The sequence below is a fragment of the Nestor notabilis genome, unplaced genomic scaffold, assembly GCF_000696875.1.
Source record: "Nestor notabilis isolate BGI_N333 unplaced genomic scaffold, ASM69687v1 scaffold15888, whole genome shotgun sequence".
NCBI classification, from domain to species: domain Eukaryota; kingdom Metazoa; phylum Chordata; class Aves; order Psittaciformes; family Psittacidae; genus Nestor; species Nestor notabilis.
The window spans coordinates 14,103-39,416 of NW_009938872.1; the positions used below are offsets into that span (position 1 = coordinate 14,103).

Consider the following 25,314-nt stretch of genomic DNA (forward strand, 5'->3'; position numbering starts at 1 on the left):
TATTGTCACTCTCTTGCCTCCGTTTTATTGTTCTTATGCAAATTCCTAATGCAGATACTCTGCACTTGCTGGACCAGTGCAAAACATCCATATGAGAGAAGTTCCTGAGATGCAACTCAGAGCAAAAATAGTTGTGAGATCTGCCCGTGATGCTTGTGCTCTGACAGTTTGGGCTTCACTTTGATCATCAGCACCTAAGAAAATTTATACCACATTCCATATTAGTTTAATACAGGGGGACTTCAAAAGGCATAAATGGTAGGGGAAGTTTTTTCTACTCAGGCAAGGAAACAGAAGCCATCCCAGAATTCCTGCAGGAAAGTAATAAGAATATAGAAATACATTCAAGGCAAATACATGTGTGTTTGCAAACATATATTTATTTTAAGGGGCTGTGTCCATCTTCAGTCCCAAGTACTTTCAGTTTGGCTTTTTTCTCCAGTGGGAAGTGGATTTGTCATAATACCTAAAATACTGTCTACCTCTGGGAGAGCTCACAAGTAACACCACTGTAGTTATGATCAGTGAAAAAAGAGCTGTCTGGCATGCTTTTTTCAGTGCTGCTTTGCTGCCTTTTTCTAGTGAGGAGACCACAGGAAATCCACAGGAAATCCTACCTTCCTAGAAAAATATCCTGCTTCCTCCAAGGACCTGTGAAACAAGCAGCTCGACATGACTGTGGGCATTTCTAAGCCAGGCAAATCAAAAGAGAATAATCTTACATAGGAAGTAGCTCAAGCCTCATTGTTTGAGACACTGAGAACCACAGTGGACAAAAAACAGCTGGTCTGATCAAGTGTCCATGATAATTTGGGCAGGAGTGTTGGACTGGATGACCCCCAGAAGCCACTTCCAACCAATGTTTTTCTATTTCTGTGAAGTCATGTAATGTAAGGTTTTTTAATTTTAAAATGTGTTCCTCTCTGCTAAACACTGCCAGGCCTTGTATTTGGTCCCATTCCTTTTAAATAATATTTTTCTGAGATTTTAATTAAAGATGCATGTAATTAAAGTGTTGTTTTTGTTGCAAGTTATGAATTAATTATGTTGTTTCTCTGGGAATGCTAGAATTTTTTAAGCATTCTTCCAGCAAGCTGAATTATTATCACTTTAATGCTTACAATATATTCCTGTAACTGAGCACATTTCATGAACCTAAAGAGGTTATATTAAATTTAATAGTACAATAAGAAATATGCCTAAGGTTATAGGCCTGTGAATGATGAGTAATGTGAATGGGCAAACTGAAGGTCGCTCATGATTTAAACTTGCAAATGTAGCTGGTTGAAATACGGTCCAACTTAATTAAAAAGAGTTTTGCTGTTTGTGGTAGATCTTATCCACAGCTTTTTAGATCAAGGTGTCAGCTCAAAGGAGGAGTAAATCTGAGGCAGATATCTGGTGTACATAAAATTGGGGTTAGCTGCTTTTTTGCAGAGATTTGTCTCCTGAATACAGTTCAGAATTAGGATCCACATGCTGTTTTGCATGGTTGCGGTGGATGGTCCTTGCTGTGGTGTGCTTCTGGGCAAAATAGAGATGGGCAAAATAGTGAAATATCGACTAGGTGCACTGACTTGAGAAACTGACAGTTTTTTCGTCATATGACAGTTGTCAGGGGGTGTCCACACACAAAGACTGGCCTGCAGAAACCAGTCCTCGCAAACACTGCCTGTGCTCAATGGAGAGCAAACTCCCAAGCATACAAACTCCGGCGTAGAGGTGATTCAGGAGCCTGACCATGGGAGTAATTTTTAGCCTTAGTAAATAACCACTGAACAAGATGCTTACAGATGCTTTACCTAAGTATCCAGTCCAGATACTTTATCTAAGCTATAGAGTGGCAGGTAGGCTAAGCTCTAAATAATATTCTTACCAGTGTGCAAGTCTCTTAGCTACTGGCAGTTTACTTAAAGGTGCTTGTCACTCAGTATGAAAGCTCATAATTTCGGAACTTCATAGAACCTTTGATAACAGCAGGTAGGTAATTCCCGGTTTCCTTGGGAAACAGCTAATATCGTGTATAGAATATGTGTCAGTTTACTGTTGTTTTTCTCACCTAGAAAAAAATGAAAACATTAATATTTTTAATATCCAAGAGATACTTTATCTCCCACAGCAATTAAAACCAGATAAACAAGAGGAGAGATCCTGGTGGCTCTGTACTTTGAAAACCTTTAAATCTTTCTGGGAAAACTGGTTGTTGGTTTCAGGCATTTCCTTTCAGGCAAACCTTAAGCTAGAAGAATTGGGATCAGAAAAATGAGTTGCTGTGAGATGATGATTATTTTCCATGATTCTGGTAGCACACACAAAGTAGAGGAAGCTTTCCAAACCAAGAAGAGGATATAGTCCCTGTTCCAAAGCACGTGAGTGCAAAGAGGCAGCATAGGAAAGAGAAGGGATGGAGCTACAGCATAAGGAGCAATCTGGGTAATGCTAACCGTGCATCAGATAAATTACAGTAGATAGAAACTGATAGCAATTTTTCTGGAGGAGAAGTGAATGAAATTTATTCTTGTTTAGGAAACGAATGTGTTTTGGCCAAACATTTTTCTGAATGCGTTTTTTGGTTTGGGATGTTATTTCTACTTTCTTCGTTTTTAAGAACAGGAAACAGATGTTATATTTCCTGATTTTATCAAGATTTTTTTGGGGAGGAAAAGGACAATTGCAGAAAATGTTCATGTAAAAAATAATGTTTATGAGTTTCCAATTATTTCTGCTGGGTGGAGAAATATTCAAAGCTATTCCTAAATGAGTAATTCCTTTCAACCTGGGAGATGAAACAGAAAGGTTTTGTAATCAAAATCCACATTTTACTTGTAGAGAAGTTAGAACAAGTAGTTTTAATAGCAAAAAAAACCAAAACCCACCACCCAAACGCAAATGTAGGTGTACAAAAAACTACAGAAATAAAAAGGCCTGTAAACATTGTCTTTTCTCACCACTGTGTCCTTGAAGAGCAGGTCCTTTCTTCCAAGTTTCCTTTCAGCTCAATGACTTTCTGGGTTGCTGCAAACTCCATGTAGTCCCTCTGGGTCTCCCATGACCTAGTCACTCTCTTTTTGGAGGAACAAGCCAAATTAAGGTAAATCAAACAACTAAAACAAATGCCATATGTCACAGTTTGTAAGATAAAAGTCCTACTTCAGCTGGTGCATCTATTGACAGTGGAGATGTTTTAACAAAAGAACCTGGAAAATCCAAAGGATTTAAAGCTAATTCCTGCAAGCAAGAAAGTGTCTGTCTTCCTCTCACTATCACTCCATTTTCACATCTTTATTAATCCTTATTAATAAATTGTTAATTTGTTTTCTATTTAGAAGGTTACTGATAGTTACTTTCCATTCTTTGAGGTAAATAGGGAGAAATCCTTCTGGACATGCATTTTCTTTATTGCCTACTCATAATTGCTGCTCAAGACTAAGGGAGCTTTTTAAGATGGATTTAGGTGATGCTTTGGGGGACAATGAGAAAGTATGTTAAAAGAAGTGTGATGGAGCCTCTATAGTACAGATCTGAGTACATGCCGTTCTGTTAGCAGGGTCTGTGATGGGCACACCAAGCTCTTGAGTGTATTATTGTGTTTCAGCCTGCATATTCTATTCTTAGTTGTATCTTGAGGGTGAATAAACAGAAGCAAGCCTGGATGTCCTGACGTTACCTTCCCCAGCCAGTAACAGCCACGTGGAAAATTTGGACAAGCATTTGTTTCTTTTTTTCAAAATTTCATACATGATTGTAGCATCACAGAAGATGAGATTTTAAACAAACAGCGTGTTTCCTTAGGATAACAGCTCTGATTTGGGTATTTTGTTTTTTGTTGTTTCCTTTGCAGGAAGAAGGTATCGTGAAGGAAATAGACATCAGTCATCATGTGAAGGAAGGTTTTGAAAAAGCAGATCCTTCTCAGTTTGAACTACTGAAAGTACTAGGACAGGGTTCATATGGAAAGGTAATTTTTAATGCCATCTAATAACCTAGAGCAACATTGAAAATTTCATGTCCTTTCTCTGAGTTCATTTACACCAGTAACACTGTTCATACATGAATTACATTGCAAAGGCAGACAAGCAAGCCCAAACCTCTTCTATCTTAATTTTAATAACATTTTTGTGCTTTAGATAGATTTTTGTGTATAAAACACTTTAGGAAACGGTGCTTATGGCTCTGGATGTGGACTAATGAGCACAAGTGAGCATTAGTGAGCATCACTTTATCAAAAAATTAGCCCCCTGTGCCACTTCTTCTTTCTGACCTGCCCACCAGGGATGTGACTGCACCAATGCTGCTTAGTTGGAGGATGTAAATAGGAACATTCAAAGGCTTTAATAAGTTAGATGTCTAATTCCCCCTGAGGGCAAATGGGACCTCAAGCACATTTCAAAGTCCCAGACTGCTCTTTAACTCACACTCAGAGGCCTGTATGCTTTGCTGAAAGGATCCTGGAGTCAAACCCGGTGCTGAAGAGAGCAGTCATTGCAGTGGTGACAGCATGGGAAAAAAAACCCCTACCTGGATGACCATAGGCTAATTTCTGAGAAACAACATTTCTATTTTAAGTCCAAGGCTTTTCTTTATCCCAGAGACAGTTCTTCTTCAGCAGAATGTGTCAGCTGGAAATGAGAATAGGAAGAAAAGATGGAGAGAAAGAGGGAGGAGTCAGTTCAGTCTTAAACTCTTTCCATGCTGTAAATAAGTAAGACTTTGAAACCTGTGGAGCAGTGAGCCTAATTTAAACCAGGCATGGAAGTCTTTATCATTTTAAGTCTATTATTTTGTGGAGTTTTAAAAAAAATATTTCCTAGCTTTCAATTCAGTGGTGGATCATTCTGGCTAACTTGAAGAACTATCCTATACCTGAAAGTTGCTGAGGTAGCCAGCACAAAGCTGAGCACACTGATGATGAATCAAGGACTTTAGTTTTATTCCTGAAAAAAGCTATATTGAGAGTATTTATCAACTTCCTGACTATTCTAGAATTATATTGATAAGAAAGTCTGTTAGAAGTTTCCTGAGATAAGTGATACCAAGAAAGTTAGCATTCACGACCGAGTTTTGATCTAGAGAATTTCTTGGGAGCACAGTAATGATACTTGGTTCAAATATTGAAAAATGTGAAAAATGAAACAACTCAAAACTAGATTTGCTGTATGACTCAGCACAAGAAGGAGAAGAACAGTAGGTTTTCAAGTTGTTCACCTGAGGCCTAAATAATTTCTTGCAGGATTAGGGAAGATGCCTTTGGTGTCAGAGGGGGTGCTTGCAACACTCTTGAAAGTCACAACACTTGCTTAACTTTTTAGATTGGAATTTGGGTCATACTCCCATTGCTGCAGCTAAGGGAGTTTTGCTAGTTTGGGCATTAATAACCTGAAGTGTTTACATGCATATCAAACTAGAAAACTGAAAGTCATGCTCAGCAACATGCCTGTGCTATTCTGGCAAACTAGTATAGTATAGCTGAGATAACCAGTCAAGTAAGTGCTCCAGGACCAGGTGGTTTCAAGAGCAATGAAATTTTGCTTTTAAGAATCAGAAGGATGATATCATTTTGCAATATAATGCATTTTCATTTGTTCTGTTTCCTTTTTGGTTGATGATTATTTTGATGTCCTCTGAAACAGCACACAGTGTTCTTGAGTCATCTGTTTTGGAGGGAATCCTGTGCTAAAGGGAACAGCTGACTAGTGACTAGTAACGTCAGTTGGTAATTTTGCTTATTACAGCGATATGAGTACTACATGCTTTGCAAGATTGCATGGAAGATATTACTAGAACTGCAGCCCAGTATTTCTGCAGATGCAGCATGCCGTGCTGTTCTATGTGCAGACTTATTTTCAATCATAGTCCTACTTTTTGTTAAGTATGGACAAACAGACTTTTAGCTGTATGAACTTTTTGCTTCAGCTACATCTTAGGCAAGTCACCATTCATGACATACAGCATAAATTACAACAAATTGTTGTCTGGGGTTTTTTCCTTAATTTAATTGGCAAGTTTTAAGACACTTCACATTCTTAAGCACAAATGAGACATAACTTATTTTCGTGTAAAGCTGATCAGAATATGAAGAGAAGTGTGAGCCCTGATTCTGACTATTCGCCCATCTTGAATTGAATATTTAAGGGCAATTAATAATGTTGAACATATTTTCTTTGTGAGGTGGTAAAGGCTTAAAACTGAAAATTTCCAGAGCCAGCTCAACCAATTGCAGGTAAAATAGATATGAAGTACTTTCAGCTAACAATTTCATTACATTTCCTGAACCATAGTATTTGTTCCTCTATCAATTGCAGCAAGGCTTGCAACTGGAAGTTCAGTAGTCATCTACTTTTTACAGGTATTTCTAGTGAGGAAGATCAAAGGATCTGATGCGGGTCAGCTTTATGCCATGAAGGTACTTAAGAAGGCAACTCTGAAAGGTAAGGCCTGGGACAGTGGCTGCAGTCTCTATTTCTGTCCTACTTTGACATTCACATTTCTTGCATTACTTCTATCTTACACTATAGAAGAGTGCACAAATACATCTCTGCCATCCTTCAAAATGCTACCTTGCTCTAGGGAGTATTCTAAAAAAACATACACATAAAATGTTACCTCTACAGTGTGGGAGCAGGAAAACAGGGCTTTGGAGTTTTCCAGCTGAATACTTTCTTGGTGTTATCTATAGGACTTCTATTGGGCATATGTTAATTTGTATCCCAGTGGCAGTAGCTTTCTGTTGCTGAAATAATAAGTATTTTTAAATAAGGATATTGCTGAAGTAAAACACGGCTCCTACTGGGGTGAAAAGCTTCCAGCTGGTGCTTCTCACTATATGCCTGAAAATTCATGGCAGAGTATTTTCAAGTGCGAGGAGTCATTCTGAGGTTGTTGAGATGATGCTGTTTCCTAGGTCATGACCAGTCAGTGAGTGGTCTATAGCAGGCTAGGGCTGAATGACTCATGTTTGAGTCCGGTCATCCTCTTCTGGGGCCACTGGCTGCTGCAGCCTCACTCAGACAAAAAAGAAATATCTAGGAAAGCACAGGACTGAGATCCAGTTGTCTTCTCGGTTCCCTGACCTAGCACTCTACTCTTCTTTTTCCCCTCAAAAGCCTAACACTTTCTGCAGATAAGGTAGACAGTGTTTATTTTGCCCAGAGCAGCTCTTTTCACTCTCTGGGACAATGTGGGTTTGCACACTGCAGTATAGTGCCTAAATTTCTGTTCTAATTAAGAGAGGACATTTTGAGATAGTTCTGATGACTTAAAAGTGCAGGTTGTTTTAGAATGCCTCAATTTGAGGGACCAAAAGAAGAATGAAGCTACCTCTAATTTCAAGGTAGAGTTACAGCAGGTGGTGGCAGGCAGACACAGCACCTCTTCTGACTACTAGTCAAAATGGGAAAGTGGCCAAACAGGTATTTCCACATTCCCTTCCCCTAAGAAAGCCTTTTCAAAGAAACATTAGTTTGGAGCAATACTGGCATGCTGATCTTTTTGTTTGGAATGTACAAGAGAAAATTTGTTCCGGCAGGACAGCATGGTGCAAATAACTACTTAAATGGTACTGGGTGTAATACATAAAAAGGAAAAGTACTGTATGCACAGTACCTATAACAGAGTGATTCTCTGACTTCTCAACCAAGAGCAGAACAGTGAAGTGCCCACACTGAGCTGAACTAAACTCTCAGACCCTTTCCCACCAGGGAAAGCCATCTCCTGCTGTGCACTGTGTCTGAGGAAGGACTGCATGACCCCTCTGATGTCAACATGTACCAGAGACTCATTTCTGTTTCTTTGAACAACCTAGAACTTTTCACCCAAGATAAAAATTGGGTATTCCCTCTTTTTCTATATAAATCTGAGGTGTGTTGATCTGAAAGAGCTTTGGAGAGGGGGAGGTTTTCTTCTGCTACCCCAAACACATGTTATTACTTAACACATGTTATTAATATATTTTAGCTAAGCCTGTAATGTTCTTACTCCACTGAGGAAAAAATCTGTATTATGGCAGTATTTTAGGAAGTCTCAAAATTATAGATGGTGATTTTAAACTACCCAGAGTGTTCCATCATATATATATATATCTGTTCTGTCAAGAACAGGCATCTCCACATTTGCAGTTCCTTGGTTCATCATAGCACAGAACCACTGCTTTTCCCCTCCCCTGGCTTTTACAGCAGGCTATTTATTGTTTTCTCAAGTGCGGGTCACAGGATCCAAAAGTTGAAGCTGCTTTGTGATTTTGCTGGATTGCATTTCTCTCCCATTCAGACTACTTACACCTCTGACTGGTAGCTCTGGATTTCCTGTTAATCTTAAAATAACTAACACATCAGTAGAAACTAATTTGTCCACGCTAGTTTCTACAGAGAAATTAAACTTGACAGCTGTTTAACTCAAAGTACAAAAGTGAAGGCAAAACCTCGTTGGCTCAGGGCAAGTGAAATGAGCAACAGTGAGGATTGCTGTCAGTGAGCTTCCACATAACTTTTGGCACAGAGAGAATATTTCTGACAGCTTAATTTCATCTTTTAAGTGAAAGTGCTGAATTGTTGCTGCCTACCTACATTCGAAAAGGCTGGAACTCCAGTGTGAAGTATTTATTATGTCAAGTAATGGGAGCAAAGCCATATGTTTTTGTTAGCACTGAATTCAGTATTTACTGACAAAAGGCATGATACTAGACAAATTTCCAAGTGATTGTGCTTTCAAACCTGTGCTCTGCACAGCATAACATGAAGCAGGAAAGTCAGAGCTCTCCCTGCCAGTACAATTGACATGGCCACGCAGCCCTAAATATCATAGCAGTTATTTTCTTCAGTTAAAAAAATCTGCAAAATATATAAAATGGAGAAATGAGAAAGAAAAGAGAAGGGGGTAACGAAGTTGTTTTTTCCTTTTCTGGATTAGTCTGAATAATTAAAACCTTCATAAATAAGAATGTGAGGAAGTTAAATGCCTTCAGGAGTGATGGGCTAAAACTAGCTTTTACGTAGAACAAGTATAGTGAGTCCTGATGAAGAATTTCCTATCCCAGGAGTACTGACTCTGGTCATGACTGGTTAATGTTTAGGAAGAAGCAGAAGTACAAAACAGTGCTTCCTCCAGTGAGTCTGCTTCCTCCTGCCTCTTTCCAAGGTAGTTGTCCCTTGTGAGCATGATCCAAATTTCACCAACAGCAAAGAGTACAGCAGTCAGTAGCAGCACTCTTCAAGTATTTACAGCACAAAAAAGTTGTTTGATACTAAAGAGGCTTTGTAGCTTAATTGCATATGTAGATTTAAACTTGAAAAAGATCTGCTAAACAGCAGGACCACTCCTGCTGTGAAGGGAGAATAAGACTCCAAATTTTTCCAGTTTAGACTGCAAAAGTTTACAGAGGCACATGTTGTACACACAAACATTTGTGAAAATTAATCTTTACCTCATGAAGGTTCATATTAATCGTAAAGTATATCTGAATAAACACCTATAATAGTGTGGATCCCTGAAAGTGAGAAAGCTCCTTTAAGTTATAAATGAGAGCATCATGCCGACATTTCTTTCCTTCATGCCTCATTTCCTTTTGATGGAGCTTGTGGGCATATGGTTTTTAAAAAAGAGAACTTGCTGAAGAAGCTGGATAAGTTTTTCATTCTAATTAATAATTTTAGGAAAACCTTGTCCAAAATGTTTGAGAATGTTATGTCTGTTAAGTGTCAGATGGCAAATGCATCAGATTCAAGGCTGCATGTGTGTATAACTCACCTAACTTTGAAAGACTATTAAATCAAAGTAACCTAATAGCTACCTTTGCAAATATAAACCCCTTTTCAGGGGTTCCAGGTCCTCAAAGACATTTAGGCACCTAAATACTTTTCAAGACTGAGATTTTTGCTTTTTAGGATGTCATTATATAGTAGTATTAAATACCATCTTAGAATGTTGCTTTCATGTCTTCTTTATACTACTTTTTTTTACCTTGAAAATGAGATTTTCGGATAAAAAATGAAAGATAATGATTAAAAACATATATGTCACTGAGTCTTGACTGCCCAGCCTGAAGGCACTATGAGACTGAGGAAACAGAAGGAAAACAGGAATTGTTTATTTTGTGTGTATGTGCCTTGTGTTCACCAGCAAAGCTGGGCCAGAGGCAGGCTGATGATTTCAATTCACTCAGTATTTCCCTAAAGGTATCTCAGACTCCATCAGCTTTACTAGATGTGCTTCAGGATTCCATGAACAAGAGCTGTTTAGATCACTTGCAGTGTAAGCCTCTTAAATACCTGTGATGTACCTATAAATCCCCAACAGGTTGCTGTGCTGAAATGTAAAGGCTACCTCTGGAGCTTGAAAATAGAATACCCATCCCTACAGGAGATATGCAATCATAGAGAAAGTAGCATGAAACCATAATTCACTGACATAATGCTTATGAACTTTGTAAATATTACAGTGATGATCTAGTGAAGGTTTATGCGGTGGGTCACGAGGAAGTAGTTTGCATCTGCCCATCCTGTTGGTAATGGGCTGTGTAATTCTCAGCAACGGAAGCTGTTTGACCCTGAGAACTGGTTATGTTGTTTACAAATAGCAATCTGTTCTGTCAAAAGCTCCAAGTACTTTGCAGTTTATGATCCCCTCAGTCTAAGCTAGTAGACTTCTGGGTTTACAATCGTACTGAGTGCATGTGATGGTCATAGATGCAGCAAGTGGTGAGAGCAGCTTTAGTGACTTACAGTGGGCTTGTGGTGTTCTTGGGGATGTTTCATCAATGATACTAGTTATACACGAAATTGACCAACTAACTTAGATGTCACCAGGTCGACCATGGTTTCCATCTAAAGCATTGATAAAACTGCTTCCCTGTTTGGACACTAACTGAAGTGGCTTCTTCAGTTTTCTTCGTAATGCAACTCAGTTTCCCTGCGATGACTGCGGTGTTTAGATCTAAGATGTTGGGACTCCAGTGGTTTCCCTCTGGTTTGAAGGGAATAAAAATTCCTCTGTATACCTCACAAGTGGCTCTAAAATGTAATGATTGCTATGTGCTCAGCCCCACAGCAATGCTCTCAGGTCACCATATGGATCTTGTCCATTTGCGTGGAAGTTCTGTAGGACAGGAGTCAAGGAGAACATCTCCAGCTTTGTGCTTAGCTGCAGAATGTGCCAACCTTGCCATCAATAATTAGGAGCAAGCTGGAATTAGTAGCTGTTATCTGAGGAAGAAGAACTTTCCTCCTGTAGGAGTTTTGAAAATGAAACAGAGAAAATCTTCAACTCGGTGCTTAGAGTTCACTATTGGGCTGTGGTTTTAAAGTGCCTTTGCGAGGTTTCTTACATCAAACCACGTTTTTTTTTCCTCTCCTACAAAGTCAGCTTATCTAGGGCTTGCTTTCTGAAAGGGGAAACGGTACAAAACATTTGAGAGAGTTCACTTCGGTGGTTTCTGATGGGCTGTAGAGAAAAATGCATACGTATAGTATAAAGAAAATAAACTCTGATTAGGCTAGCTCACTGTGTGTCAGCAAATATTATAGAGTGTTCCAACCTGGATATACAGCAGACTGGACAGGTCAAAAATGACAAAAAGCATTGCCAGAAGTTTATTTTCATGGTGTTTGCTAAAGAACATTGACTTGTGCTCGTTGAGATTGTAGCTTCTGGGTTAAATACCTAATACTCTGTAGTGATTCTGTAGAGTGTTTAAATTCAGGTTTGGATGAGAAGGGAAAATTTGCCTATAAATATAAATTGAGCATGCACCACTTAAAGATGGTTTTATCTGTTTCTATTCAAGCCATGAAAGACTTCTCATTGTATGAAGTCCTGATTAATTTATAGCCTCTTCACAAAGCTGAGTGCATGATGAAGATTCTGTTATTAGACAAAAAATTCCCACCGTTAAGACATTCAGGAAATGAAATCTGGATATTAAAAATGCTCTCTGCTTTGTAGCAAGGGAGCGTTTTTGTTAGATTGTTTTTACACAAAAATCTGTTGTTCCTCATGGAGCTTTCCCTAGGTGCCAAAGAAAATTCATCTTGCTCTTGAAAATTTTGGCTGTTGAGCTCTCTATAGGGTCACCTTGTTAAAACCGTTGCTCAGGTTGCTAGATAGCAATTTCTTCCTATTGACCTAAGGAGGACAGAATTATTAAGCCTTCACCTACATACTGGTAAAAATTATAATCAATCTCTTTATCTTTCTCCCTGTCATTCAGACAGACTGATTTCCATAGGAGCAAACACTTCTGCAGTTGTCATACATGCCGTAGGTAGATGCAGCAGTATTGCCCAGTCTTTTTGTGCCTATGTGTTTGTTCCAGTACAGCTCTGCTGTTACAGTAATATCAAAATATAGCTCACTGCATAGTTGTATGTTCATTTGAATGCAGCTTCAGCAGCTTATTATGTTGCTGCCTGAAATAGCTGGTTTATTCTTCCTAAAGAAGTATAGGACAGGACTCAAGCAAAACCCAGCTTTTGCCATGAGAAGTCTAGAGGTATAGCAGAACCTGCGATGTAAGTCTTAGCATCAAACAGAATTGCTGCTTTGGCTTGGACAAGGCTTTTGAAGCAATTCTTCTAGTCATCTCTCTTTGCTGTGCCTTGGTTTGCTGGGCATAGCAGTTTCAGAGTACGCAAGGTAGGTCCCCTCCTGATGAAACTAAATCAGTACACCAAGTGCCCTCCAGTCCCTCGTGGGCACTCAGGCCCTGAGACCAAAGTATGACATCAAGTGGGGGGCAACCTCATAATTAGCATGTAATCCTTGAGCAGTTCCATGGGCCCCATTAGCAGCAACTGAAAGTGTTGCATTATTCAGGTATTTATATGATTCCCTAGACAGCACAAGGGAGATTGAAATCTGAAATTGGAAGAATACAGCACTGAAAAGTCTGCTGATTTCTTTGACAGAAAGAATGCGTTCTTCACCTGTGATCAAATTATACAAGTTTGTTCTAAACATTTGTTAAGTCATACTCTTCTGTCAATAAAATACAAGAAGAATGACTTCTTTAAAATTTCTGGGAAGAAAGCAGCTCTTGCAGGTGCATTTGAATGTGTCCCTTGGCTGTTCCAGACAGTCAAGGAACAGCAGCTGATTTTTTTTATCAGAAATGAGTAGCCCATCATACTCATTTCTTTTTTGATAGTAAAAGCAATTTTCTAAATTGCCTTGTAATTTTCAGTCAATTTGCCATCTACTACTTTAAAGTTTCGATTGATCCTGCTGTGCTTGACACAGTGAATAAGAAGCAGTGAGGACACTTGAAACTGCAACTCGTGCAGTTTATTTCATCAGTAAAAAGCTTTCAGACCCAAACTCATTCTTCAGAGTCATAGGATCATAGAATGGATTGGTTTCGAAGGGACCTTAAAGATCATCTAGTTCTTTAGTGCCATTTCCTCTGTGGGCAGGAGCACCTTCTACTAGATCAGGTTACCCAAAGCCCCATCCAGCCTGGCCTTGAACACTTCCAGGGATGAGGCATCCACAGCTTCTCTGGGAAACCTGTTCCAATGTCCCACCGCCCTCACAGTGAAGAATTCCTTCCTAATACCTAATCTAAATTTACCCTCTTTCAGTTTAAAGCCATTTCTCCTTGTCCCACATCCCTATAGGAGATCTGATCAAGGGCTTTCACTACTGCTTGCTTTCCCTTGGATTATTTTGTTGTATTCATTGCACTGTATATCCAATGATAGCTATTTGCAGTTCCTCCCAAACTGGTTGTCACTTTATGGAAGAGACCACATTTGATATTTTTTATTGTCAAGTAGCAGATTGCTGTTAGTTGCTTTTGCTGTAGTTTCAGGAATGGAGAGGCTACGCAGATAGTTGTCCTGAAGCCACAAGTGAAATGTTTATTCTTTTTCACAAATGTGGTGCAATTCCATTTTATCTGTAGAAAACCCACTTTATGAGGAAAGGACTGGGAGGTGCAATGGCCTTTGCCAGCCCCCACACCAATAACAGCATGGGAAGCAGAGAGAGAAGAGAGAAAAGCATAACCGAGTTTAACTCCAATAGATCTGTGAAGGCTGATGTGAAGCTCCAGCTGAATAAATGAGTTCAGAGTGTGACAGGCACTGCTGGCTATGTGCAGTAGTCTGCATGGGCTAAGTACTTGGGAACAAGGACTGACTGGTACCTAGGACAACCACAGAGGCTCAGTGGTTCTGCTTTGGAGGCCTAATTTGTATCCCTGCCTGGGTCTGATCCAGGTAAACCCACTAGTGTGGGACTCTTGGAGTGCCACTTGTGCCTTGCACTGCTTCTAAAGCATTGTCTGGAAAGCACCTGAAGAAGTCCATCCCCTCTGGCCTAGGGGGGTACAGCTGTGATTTTGTGTCATTCCTGACAGAGGTTTGCCTAACTCATTCTTAGACTGTCTCTATCTGTACTCTTACAAAATGCTTCCTAACATCTGTCCTGTATCTGTCTTGCCAGAGCTGAAGCTATTAGTTCACATCTTCTCCACTGAGAACAGTTTCCTCTCTGCAGTTTTCTTCCACATCTTGAAGATTGTTATCATGTTTAGCTTCCATCTTCCATAGGCTGAGAATCTTTTATCTTCCTTTCCTTCCCCAGGATTCGTTTTCTCTACATGTCTGGGTTAGAAGATTTAGTTATACACTAGCTAAGTCAGAGGTGACTGTTAAACAAAACATGATCTGCTCTGACTGCATGTTCCAGATCTCAGGTCCTCTGTGAATGCTTTGTTATGGTAGAAGCAGTAGCAGTACCCCTGCCTTATCTAGCAGATTATTGGAAATTCAGGGGGTTTAACTGAAGAGATAAAAATGTCCTACCTCAAAGACCGAAGAGTGGTCAGATTGTTGAGGTGTTGAATGCTTGTTCCCTTGGGGAGTCCCTGTTCAGAGAGTGTTCCTAGGAAAAGCTTGCCCTCAGGTAGAAGGGTTTGTAATACTTTTGTGCTTTGCATTGCTGCTTGAGACAGCAGCATTTCTGGAGGATTGTTTCAGTTCCTTGTGGTTGCCTGCAGCTGTCAACCTCCATTCCCCTCTCTCATGTGTTTAGCTTCAGAATTAAGCAGAACATCAGGATATGTCCAGGACAGTCAGCCTTTACCACTGATAATGTAACAGTAGTCACTGTTTTATCTTGCCTATTGCCCTTTTCCTTTCTTGCTGGCATCCTGTAGGCCAATGGAAATCTTCATGTGAAGGTCTGTTTTTCTGGTTTTCTCTGGCTTGGTCTTGGGCTTGAAAGTTTTTGTGTCTTGTTTATCTTGTGCTCTCTTTAACGAGCTTTGTAAGCTTTCTGTTTGCTTGTAATGCTTCTAATTTGAAGAAGTCCACTGCTGAAAAAGAGAAACTATTGCTGGCAACCCATCAAGTCAGCTGCACAGCATGTGAATGAACCACAAGTCTTTTAATCCTGCCCAACATCCAAGAGCTAGCTGTTGGTACCACGAGGCTACATGAATTACAGGAAGAGAAAAATTCCTCTTTTGGCACATACAGGCTCAAATGATTTTAGTCTTCATCCCCTTTGATTTTTTATCTTGTAGCCTGTTCTTTCATGGCAGGCTGTGTTTAGCATAAGAGCTGGTACCTCTAGTTGAGGAGTCACAAGACTTTGGCTCTGCTCATATCTCTGCCACCAGCCTGCTGCATGAGCATAAACCAGCTGCTATTACTGCTGCTCCTCTCCTCAATCTCCATATCTGTAACATTAACCTAATTATGCCAGCCTCCTCTTCACAGTGCTCACTGTCTTTATGAAATGTAATAGGTATTAATGGAGATGTTGTTAACACTCCTCCCCCCTTAAGTGCAATCTGCCACATTATGGAATCCAAACCAAGAAGTTGTTAGAAAATGTCTGTTCCATATAACACACTGACTATTTGAAGTTGTCAGAACTATGAATCAACTTTTGCATAAATTTGTAGCTATAGTGCAAAGCTAAACTGGACATAAAATAGCTAAATATCCCTGGGATTTTTAACCTCCCCGATGGACTCTGCAAATCTTTGGCTGTGGTACAAATCCATTATCTATATGAAAAACATTTGTTTGTTCTGTTCACTGAATAAGTTGCACCAGTTGGAGCATCCAACATAATTGCTATGGAATTGATGTCAGCTGCCTGCAACTGCAGTGCATTTGTAGTTGGTTGGAACCCAAATTCATAAGCATCCTCTTGGATTTGCACCCCACTGCTTTTACTGGTTCCTATAACACAACAGAACAATGTTATTTCCTTTCAAGCATGAGGACAGATTAATAGAGAGGTCAACGCTGCCACTTGATGCCCTTTTAAGTCAGAATGATGGCAGAGAGTAGGGGGTCAGTTGCACTGGGTTGCCTTGCCTTACAGCCTTGCATTTGGACTGCTTGTAAAGCTTCCCCAAACAGCTGGCCAGGTGTTCTGTTCACAGCTGCTGCTGGAGGTGAGTTAGCAGTAAGCTGGCTCTCCATTAAAGTTAGGTGGCACAGTGTGGGAGACTACTATCTGAGATTTGTTTCAATGGAAACAAAATCATTCTCCGTGTTTTTACACTTTTCATGTGGGTTACACATGTCAGTTACGGCTTCCTCATGGCTGTGGCATTTGCTCCAAGTTTGGATGTTCTGATGATGTTCAAAGAGAGATCAGCAGTCAGCATCAACAACAGCCTCTCCTTTCTGTTTTGTCTACAGCATTCTCTATCTGCATGTGACTGTAATTGACACACTTGAGAGGTTTCCATGGTGCAGTAATTTAACTGACATTTTCTCAGCAGCAGATTATTTTTGTAAATTTGGGCAAAGCCGGAATTGCTCAGATAATTGTGCTGTGTCCCTGGTCATCTTTCAGTCTTTGTTTGTGCTAGAACATAGTTGCCATTTAGTGGGCAATTATCATCGTCAAAGCTGTTAGCTCAGAGCTGCCTTTCATGCTCAGAGGGAGTTTCAGATGTATGCAATGGTACTGCTCTGTAGGTTTTGTCAATGCTGATCAATTGAATTTTGTTTCATTATGGATACAATAAACTATACAATATAAATTATTCATGTTGTACGTCTTGGTAGGATTTAAAGAAATGTAAGAACTAACTTGACCCTTGCATGTTATCATAAGCAAAAATATTTTTCAGATGTATGTTTAGAAGGAGTATTTTGTACTTTTGTTTTACATGGTGTTCCCCACATCTGGGTCACCTTTACCACGTGTCTCTGTCTCCTAGGAAACTTTCCCCATAAAGGGAAAAGGATGGGATCCCAGCTTGTGCCCTCTCTTTCTTGCTTTGTTCAGGAAAATAGCCAGTGGCTTTGCACAGCAGCTCACAGGAGCAGACTTTTACACTGAAGATGGCTTCTTAAGCAGCACATTTTCACCTTGATACCAAGGAAGCCAAAAAGCTCTTCCTAGACCACCCTAATAAATACCCAGCCTTTATTTAGCTGTCTTTCAACCTACTGAAATCTGCACTTCCCCATTTTCCAGAAGACCCTCAGCTGTCCCCAGGTGAGCTGGTGCACCCCGGTTTCCCAAGGGCAGCAGATAGCTGCCATTCCCTGAGCCAAGCATCAGAGGTAGCAGTGGGCTTGGAATTGTGCTATGGTTTGTGGAGCCAAGGAAAAAGCTATAGGAAGGGCAAAATCACAAGTGGAGAAGTGGAGGGCCAGAAAAAGAGACAGATGGTCATGGATCATGGGCAGCACTTGCTCCAGGCATCATTTTGGGGGGAAGACTGAGCTTTGTGGTGGGAGCAAGACAGGTCCAGAGCTAGTCGTCTGAAACTCTGGGAAGTAGGCGATAGTTGTCTGCCAGCTTCTCCAAAGCCCCTTTCTGCTTAGGACAGGAGATGGGGCTGTGAGGGAGTAGAGCTGCTCTGCTCCACTGCTGTTAGATTGGGTGCTCGGTGTCCTCTCTTGGTCACTCCCTTGCTACCTCTCCTCCTTTGGGTGTGAAATGACAAAAGCGAGGCTGTTCAGCCATGCACCAAGGTGGGCATAGAAGGGATTTGAAGGGTGGCTATGGGTGGGACAGATGGAGCAAATGTAGGTGCTCATGAGGTGTAAGACTTGACCTTGCTACGTGAGATCTGCCAGTGTCAGAGGGCTTCTTACATGAATCTTTATTAGAAATATGTAGAAACCCTGCCGTACTGGTATGACACACTTTGGGTTTAGTTTGTTATAGTTTATCAAACGTGAGGGTTTGAGAGCACTTCTTCACAAGCAGAACAAAGCAAGCAACTTCCAAAGCAAAGCTTTGAAGAAGCCAGAAAGTTTGCATTCTGCGTGTGGGGAGTGTGGTTTGTGAGCAGTCACTGGGAGGACTCTCACAGGGCTGGTAGCCACTGTGCTGGGTGTCCCCAGAGGAGCTGCATTACCCCTCTGCCTTACTCCCAGCTATCACCTACAGAGTAACAGCTGTAGTGATCCGAGGCTCTGGATAAGGCTATTTAAGGTCTCAGAATTAAAAGCACTGGGTGGAAGCTAAATGTCTCATGGTTATTCTTCACAGAGTTCTTAAGTCCATTCAAATACAAGTTTTTAGTTTGTGTTGTTTTGTTGTTTTATTTGTTTGTTTTTTCCACTCTGCTGAAATACTCTGACATAATGTTGCAGGCATTAATCCTGGTACAAATGTTCTGTTTCAGCCAGTTTCCCAAATGCCTGTGCATGGTAGTGTAATATAGAATTTTTTTCTTTTGAAACATGCTTTATTGAGGTGGAGTCACTGCAGCAGAGTAGCACATAGCGAAAGATGCAATCTCATTCTCCTGCAGCAGGGCAGGCTGGTTTTTTACTGAGTCATTATTTAATTTTTTCTGTTCAGTTTTGTTCTAAAATGTGTTGTTCTAAAATGTGTGATAGGGCTCCAGTCCCAGCCCTTTGCTCCACAGGGTCCATCCGGTTATGGTTTGCCAGACACAGCCTACATTTCCTCTTTTTCTGTTTCACTTACCTCCTCCTACTGTATATTTCTTTCTTTCTTTCTTTTTATTTTGATAAGTAAGTCTTCTCTGTCCTTCATGTTTATATCCTTTAAATATTTATCTGCGCTTCTCCTGTCTCCCTTTAGTTATTGCTTAGTACAGTTTATGTTTAGCTCTTGGCAATAACCCAGTGACATAGGAAAAAAGATTTCCTCTGCAGTTGGGTATTCTTTTAGAGTTCAAGCAGCTATGTATATCTTCAGAACTGTATACAGGAGCTGAGATGTAGATGGTGTCATCTTATTAATGTCAACAGCAGTTTTACTACTGACTGTTTAAGGGCCATGATTTCACTCAGAGACTCTCTGAACTTAAGTCATGTCTTCCATGGGGCTCCCTGTACGTTAGTGGAGCCCAGGCTGAAAAATAAGTTGCAATTGTCTGGGCACTGTTTTTTCTCTCCTCACAGCAGGAAACACTGGATCACGCTTCTTTTTCTTCTTGTTTGTGTGGCTAGGGCTTGCTGGCTGCAAAGCTTTAGTTGGTGTGTTAGCAACAACACGAGACCAGGCTTAGGCTCTAATTTAGGAAATGACCTTGCCTTGACTTCACACCCTACTTGCTGGTGGGACTGGAGGCTTCTTCAGTGACAGACAGCTGTCTCGTAGATGCTCATTTATTTTTATGAGGCAAACATACCAACGGAGCTATATTAAGTATGCCTCTGTAGCGTGTCAGGGCGTGGGCAAAGCAGAGGTTGGTTTGCCTGAATGTTGGTATTAAACACCACAGTTTTCTTGAAACTTTTGAGTTCTAAATTCTCATCTTTGTGTGCAAGTAGGTCAGAGGGCTGGGTTACAGGCAACCCAGTAAACCTGGTCCTGCATGATTTACAAATAGAAACTGTCTCAGGGCTTCATATCTCCTATGTCAACTGAGTGTCCTTGGGTTTGGATGATAGGCCACTATCCCAGCTTCCTCAGTGATGCCTTAAATGTACAAGTTACTCATTTCACAAACCGAAATATTTGGAGTTCAGTAACTAAAATGCTCATGCAAAAATATTTTGTTAGAGCAAGTCAGATTGGATTGGTTCTGTGTTTACCACATCCAAACAGCCTAATGGAAGAAGTGTTTAGAGTGAGAAGTCAGCCTAGTGCAGTCGTGGCCAGGGCTGCTGTGTAGGTCAGGGTCAGTGTTAACATTTGCCTTGTGCTCTGTGACCAGTCCATCCAATCCCTCCCTTCAGAGAAATGCACCTCTCACTGTCCAGCCATTGCCTTGTGTTACACATATCAGAACTAAGCTGGTAAACTGCTCTCCAATTAGGCCAATCACAAAAACATTACTTCATATTTTTGTATGTTTAGCCTACACTTGGAAGACATGTGTGTTCTGTTTCAAAAGCTCCTGGTGGCCTTGGTGAACATATTTTTCCTGAAGCACCCATAAATCCTCTTTTTTTGTTATTCCATCTTCTGAAATGTGCTGCTTTATGAATGATAAAGAAGAGATTCCAGGTAGTGTTTCTGGTAGAGTGTCTATCCACAGAACAGGACTGTTGAGTGAAATTTCACTTGAAAAAGCATTGGTAGTAAGCATTTCATCAGAATGGTCTGGTTTGGTTGTGTATCTTTTTAAAAATTATTTTATAGGTGTACATTATAATAAGTGTCTAAGAAATAATAGATCAGAAATAAATTTAAACCCTTAAAACAGCACTTTGATGCATCAAAAACATTTTTTTGCAATTTAATTTTGGCAAAACTTGCTGAATTAAGGCTTTTTATTCCAATTCAGAACAACAGCCACAGCAAAAATATCTTTGAAAATGTATACAGTTACAAGTTTTAAGCAGCTCTACAGAAAACATTTACCAGGATTAGTTTAGTCTATGAGCAAAACTGCCTTGGTGGCAAATGACAACATCCCAGTACATACATTCTCCACAGAGGGATAATAACACATTTCCACTTCTTCCAGGAATTCTCACTTAATATAATATAAAAGATTGTTGGTCTTGTCCATAGACATCCCAACTGGACCAAGCAGAATGGTTACAATGCCATTAAACAAAATAGTAGGGATGTGGGTGGGCTTTAATTCACTCTCATGCAGGGGCATTTTGCCCTGAGTTAGTGTCCCAGGGAGCTGCCTGGAAACTCCAGCACCACTCTCATCCCCTCCCACCTTTACCAGGCTTTGCAAGTGAATTAGTAGTTGCTCAAAGATCCCGGAGGAGAAGAAACTTCCCTTTTAATAAAAGTAGCTTTTTAGGTGCAGAGAGACTAAATAAAGAGAATGATTATTTTCTGTAGGAGGATGGCATAAGAGGGGATATCTTTGCATTTCCACTGCAGAGCCAGTGATCACTCCCAGTACTTTTCAATCACAAAAGCTGTATTTGTGCCCTTGATGATATACTGCAGAACATATTTGTGGTGAATACCAAAGCACAGGCAGTATTCACACTTCCAGAGTAATCTACAAACTTTAGTCAGTCCTTTCCATAAACCCCACAAAACAGGTGTGTTTTAAGAGCAAAGAGCAGCAACAGTTGATTAGACCTCTCAGGGTTTCAAGCTTAAAAGACAAGCAGTGAAACTTGTTACCCTGAAAGACGGAGCAGTTCTTGGATGTCTGGATCATCTCCAGCTCAAGCAGGACAAGAGAAAAACAATTTCTTCATTGCTTTTGTTGACTTAGCAACATCACAATAGCAAACGCAAGGCAAACACTTGTTAATAGTGGAATGCCCCATGGGTAGGAAGTATTAGGGACAGTGCTGCCTTTCCTATGCAGCTGCATGCAAGTTAACTAACATTGCAGCAGGGTAGTAGCTGCAAGGGAATTAGAGTCTGACAGGAGATATGAGAGAAGTTTAATAGGGAAATTCATCCCTTTTTGGACAGTATTTAAGAGTAGGACTGAGGACTGTATGTGCCTGTGTATCTTTCCCCTGTTGGACTCTTGTAGGTTGGAACTAAATTTTAAATATCTGTTTTGGGGGGTGGGGGAAAGGCCAGCTGTCTCATAACTGGTTTACGCAACTTTATTGCAAAACTATATGAAACAGCTACTAGTTTCTCCCTTCAGGTCATCATAATTTCCAGGGCTACTTATGAGTAGAGTTTACTTAGACCTCTGAATTCTAAGGATATCTTCTTATTCGTTTATCATTTTGAAATTATGCGTATTCCTAGAGCACGGGTAATTATTGCCTGTCAGTAAGAGTTAATACTGAAATTGTTTCCTGCAATAGCAATAATAATAATAATTACACACCTGTTCAGCTGAAGCAAATGTAATAAAAAATAGGAGTATGTTACAGGAGAACTCATTCATTTGACAGGATATCATATCCACTAACATAAATAAAGTTAAATAAAACATACGCTTTACATAAAAAAAAGAAAAAAAGAAACCCAAAAGGTGACCCAGGTGCGGCTATGCAGAGGTTTTGAAGGCTTTCAGTTTTGCACAAGTCAGGGACAGATGTATTTCCAACTGTAGGTGTTGGCGCCTTGGAGGAAGTTCCATGTTAGCAAATGGCAGCTTTCTGTGCTCTTCATCAGGTCATTTGTTCAGTTTGGTTTTAATTATGTCAGTTAGAAGTGATTTCTATGATTGCACAGGGTATCATTCTGACTTTGCTGGTGTTGTACATCACCATAGGATTTGGCTTAGTGGATCTCCGTGCACATCTGCAGCTGACAGACCTTGGGGAGGGAATGGGTTCACCTGGAGGCTGTGCACAAGCACATCTGTGTATATTCAGTTGGTCCAGTTCTGTTTGAAAATACACAAAAATTGAAATTTCACCTCTGTGTAAGGACATGAGGTTTATATGATCATCTGGATGGTTTGTCGGTCAGTACTTCTCTAATGACAGGGTTTGAACCCACTGGCTAATTCCAGCCAAAAATCTAAAACACACTTAAGCTCCTGCAGCGTCTGTGGGATTTTTTGGCTGGGGAGAGAGATCCAAGTTGGTGTTCCAGTGGGGAAATGGCGGGATGTTGCAGTTGCCAGAGGCTCCACTGGGCAGGAGGGAGCCCACCAAGCAGCACCCACAGCCCACCAGACTTCCTCGCTGGGCAAAGTGTGTCAGGAAAACACTGGGAGAACTCACGCTACTGCCTGAGGATTTGTTTTCAGCAGAGTTAGTATATCCTCAAAACCCTGAAAACTTCCATATGACTTTTATTTAGTAGCATTAGACTTCATCAATCTGTCCTTTAACTCTTCTTGCTGGAAAAATGAGCAGAGGTACTTCTGAGGCATATTGCCAGATTTAATTAACTTCTTTAAACATTTAGAGAATAATTAATAGAATAATGAATAAGTGACAAATAATATAAATGGAAGTTCAGTATTAAAAGTTTAGTATTAATTTAGAGACATCTGTCATTCCAAATCTCAACATTGAAGCATCCAAGCTACTTAAAACCCCAACCAACAACAAATCAAAACAAGTCTTTGATTTCTTTAAAGCCAAATGTGTTGTTTCATGTAAAAGGGGAAAAAAAAAACCAAACCACAACAGAGGAGGACAAGATAAAATAACCTCCTGCAGACCCTGGACTCCTAAAAACCATTCTGCATTCATATTGATGTTTCAGAGCGCCCTTCTACAAAGGAATGTTTCCTGCTCTGTAAATCTGTTCTTTCCCTTGACACAGCAGCGCTAGGCTGAGTGGTAAAGCTCTGCTCTTAATGGCTCTTTCTCCACCTCTGTAAGATTCTGTATTTGGGGGTGCAGAGGATCTTTCAGAAAAATAACCTTTGTGAAATTACCTGCATTTTGAAAGAAATGTGAAAAAAATCCCTATATAGCATTATTGATAGACACCTGCATTAGGATGTCAACAGGACGCTTTTCTCCTTTGTTTTGTAATAATGTTCCACTGGTAAGGTACAACATGAAAGGCTGCTCTTTAGATTTGAGTATAGTACTGTGTGGAGCAGAAACACAGTAATGAAAATAGTATTTCCAAGCAGAACCACTGAAGGCAGATTATGATCTTTTTTGGAAAGCCTGTATTTCTCCGTTTCTCGGGTAATTAGTCACCACACAAGTACTTTGTCTTCCAGACGTACACAGTGTGGATTTGAAATCAGAATCTAGCTTTCCTGCCACCCACCATCATTAGAGGTCTCGCCAGCAAAAGGTGCCTGTAGGGTTCCAGGCTGGCCATGGGGCTGGCCCTAGCAGTACTGAGGACAGCAATGCCCAAATGGTGTTGCTGCTGAGCCTCTAGCTGCCCCAGAAGCCAATTTCTGATGGCAAAAGGCAGGTATAAAAAAGTAAGTGTAGCCCCTTAATGCAGAAGCTACTGAAGATAATTTCTTCACGTTTGATTTTCTGTTCCAGTGAGGACTAATAAATGTGTGCACTCAAAATTTGCATCTTCCTTTTCATTCCCCTTTGAAGTTAAACAAGCTCGGAGAGAGGCAGTGCAGAGGCATGTGGAGTCCATGAGGCACAAGACAAGTGCAAAACAACTTTGGCTGCCCCACGTGTCCGTGGCTTTCAAAAAGGTTCTTATGCAGGCTAAGACAAAGTTTGAGAAACCTTCAGCCTTAACAGAAGCTTGTCAGAGAAAGTTTTAAGGAACAAAAGGAGAGTTGCTAGATTTGATGGTTTTGGAGTTCAGCATCATTTGTGTTTGTAGCTAGGAGCAGAAAGTATACCTTAAGTATGCGTTTACGTGCTTGCATACCTACACAAACTTCTATTAGAATAATGTTTATAAAAGAAACATCATGACTAATTTATAGTTTGTAAATAAAAGCAATTTAATTTTTATTGACACTTGAAGCTGAAATGTAATCTTCAGAAATTAACACCAATTTGAATTTGGTGCATGTATTAGCTTGCACAAGGCTGTAGGTTAAACCCTCATGCCTTGTAACACCAAATCTATATGCAGAACCAAAACTGCACTGCAAGTTATATTAAAAATTCTATTTCTTGAAGTATAACTATCAACTTCCATTCCAGGTAAGTCTGAAGACAGAGAAAAAGACCAGCAAAGTATTAACACGCAGATTTAGAAGATAGCTTCAGGATAATTTTCTTCCAGTAGAACTAAGAAATGCTTTGGGCATCAGTGAAGAGGGTGGTGTATAAAAGTATTTGGAAGTTATCCTTTGAACAAGGAGATCCCAGGAGCAATACTCTGGCTCCACTAAAACCAGTGGCTGAATGGTACTTAACTTAATAGAGCTGTGGCTTCAGTTCCCCAATCCAGTCACTAGATTATGTGACAAGTTGCTTTTCCCTTACAGTGAATCAACTATAAATTTGAATCAGTATTACAGAGAACAAATAAGTGTCTTTTCTTTAAACTCCCCCTATACAGCTCCTGTAGGCCATGGTTTCACTACTTAAAGTTCTTATTGGTTTGACTTGACATCCTGCTGCACTGATA

General features: G+C 40.2%; 1 protein-coding gene across 1 annotated transcript in view; it reads left to right on the forward strand.

The window, feature by feature from the left end:
- Window positions 1-1,234: 1,234 nt before the first annotated feature.
- The window catches only part of RPS6KA2 (ribosomal protein S6 kinase, 90kDa, polypeptide 2), a 91,515-nt gene continuing 67,435 nt past the window's right edge, over window positions 1,235-25,314 (forward strand). The window contains exons 1-3 of the mRNA XM_010019577.1: window positions 1,235-1,250; window positions 3,846-3,958; window positions 6,347-6,428. Coding sequence (XP_010017879.1) covers window positions 6,398-6,428 — 31 coding nt within the window. The 5' untranslated portion in view covers window positions 1,235-1,250; window positions 3,846-3,958; window positions 6,347-6,397. The remainder of the gene's footprint in view (window positions 1,251-3,845; window positions 3,959-6,346; window positions 6,429-25,314) is intronic.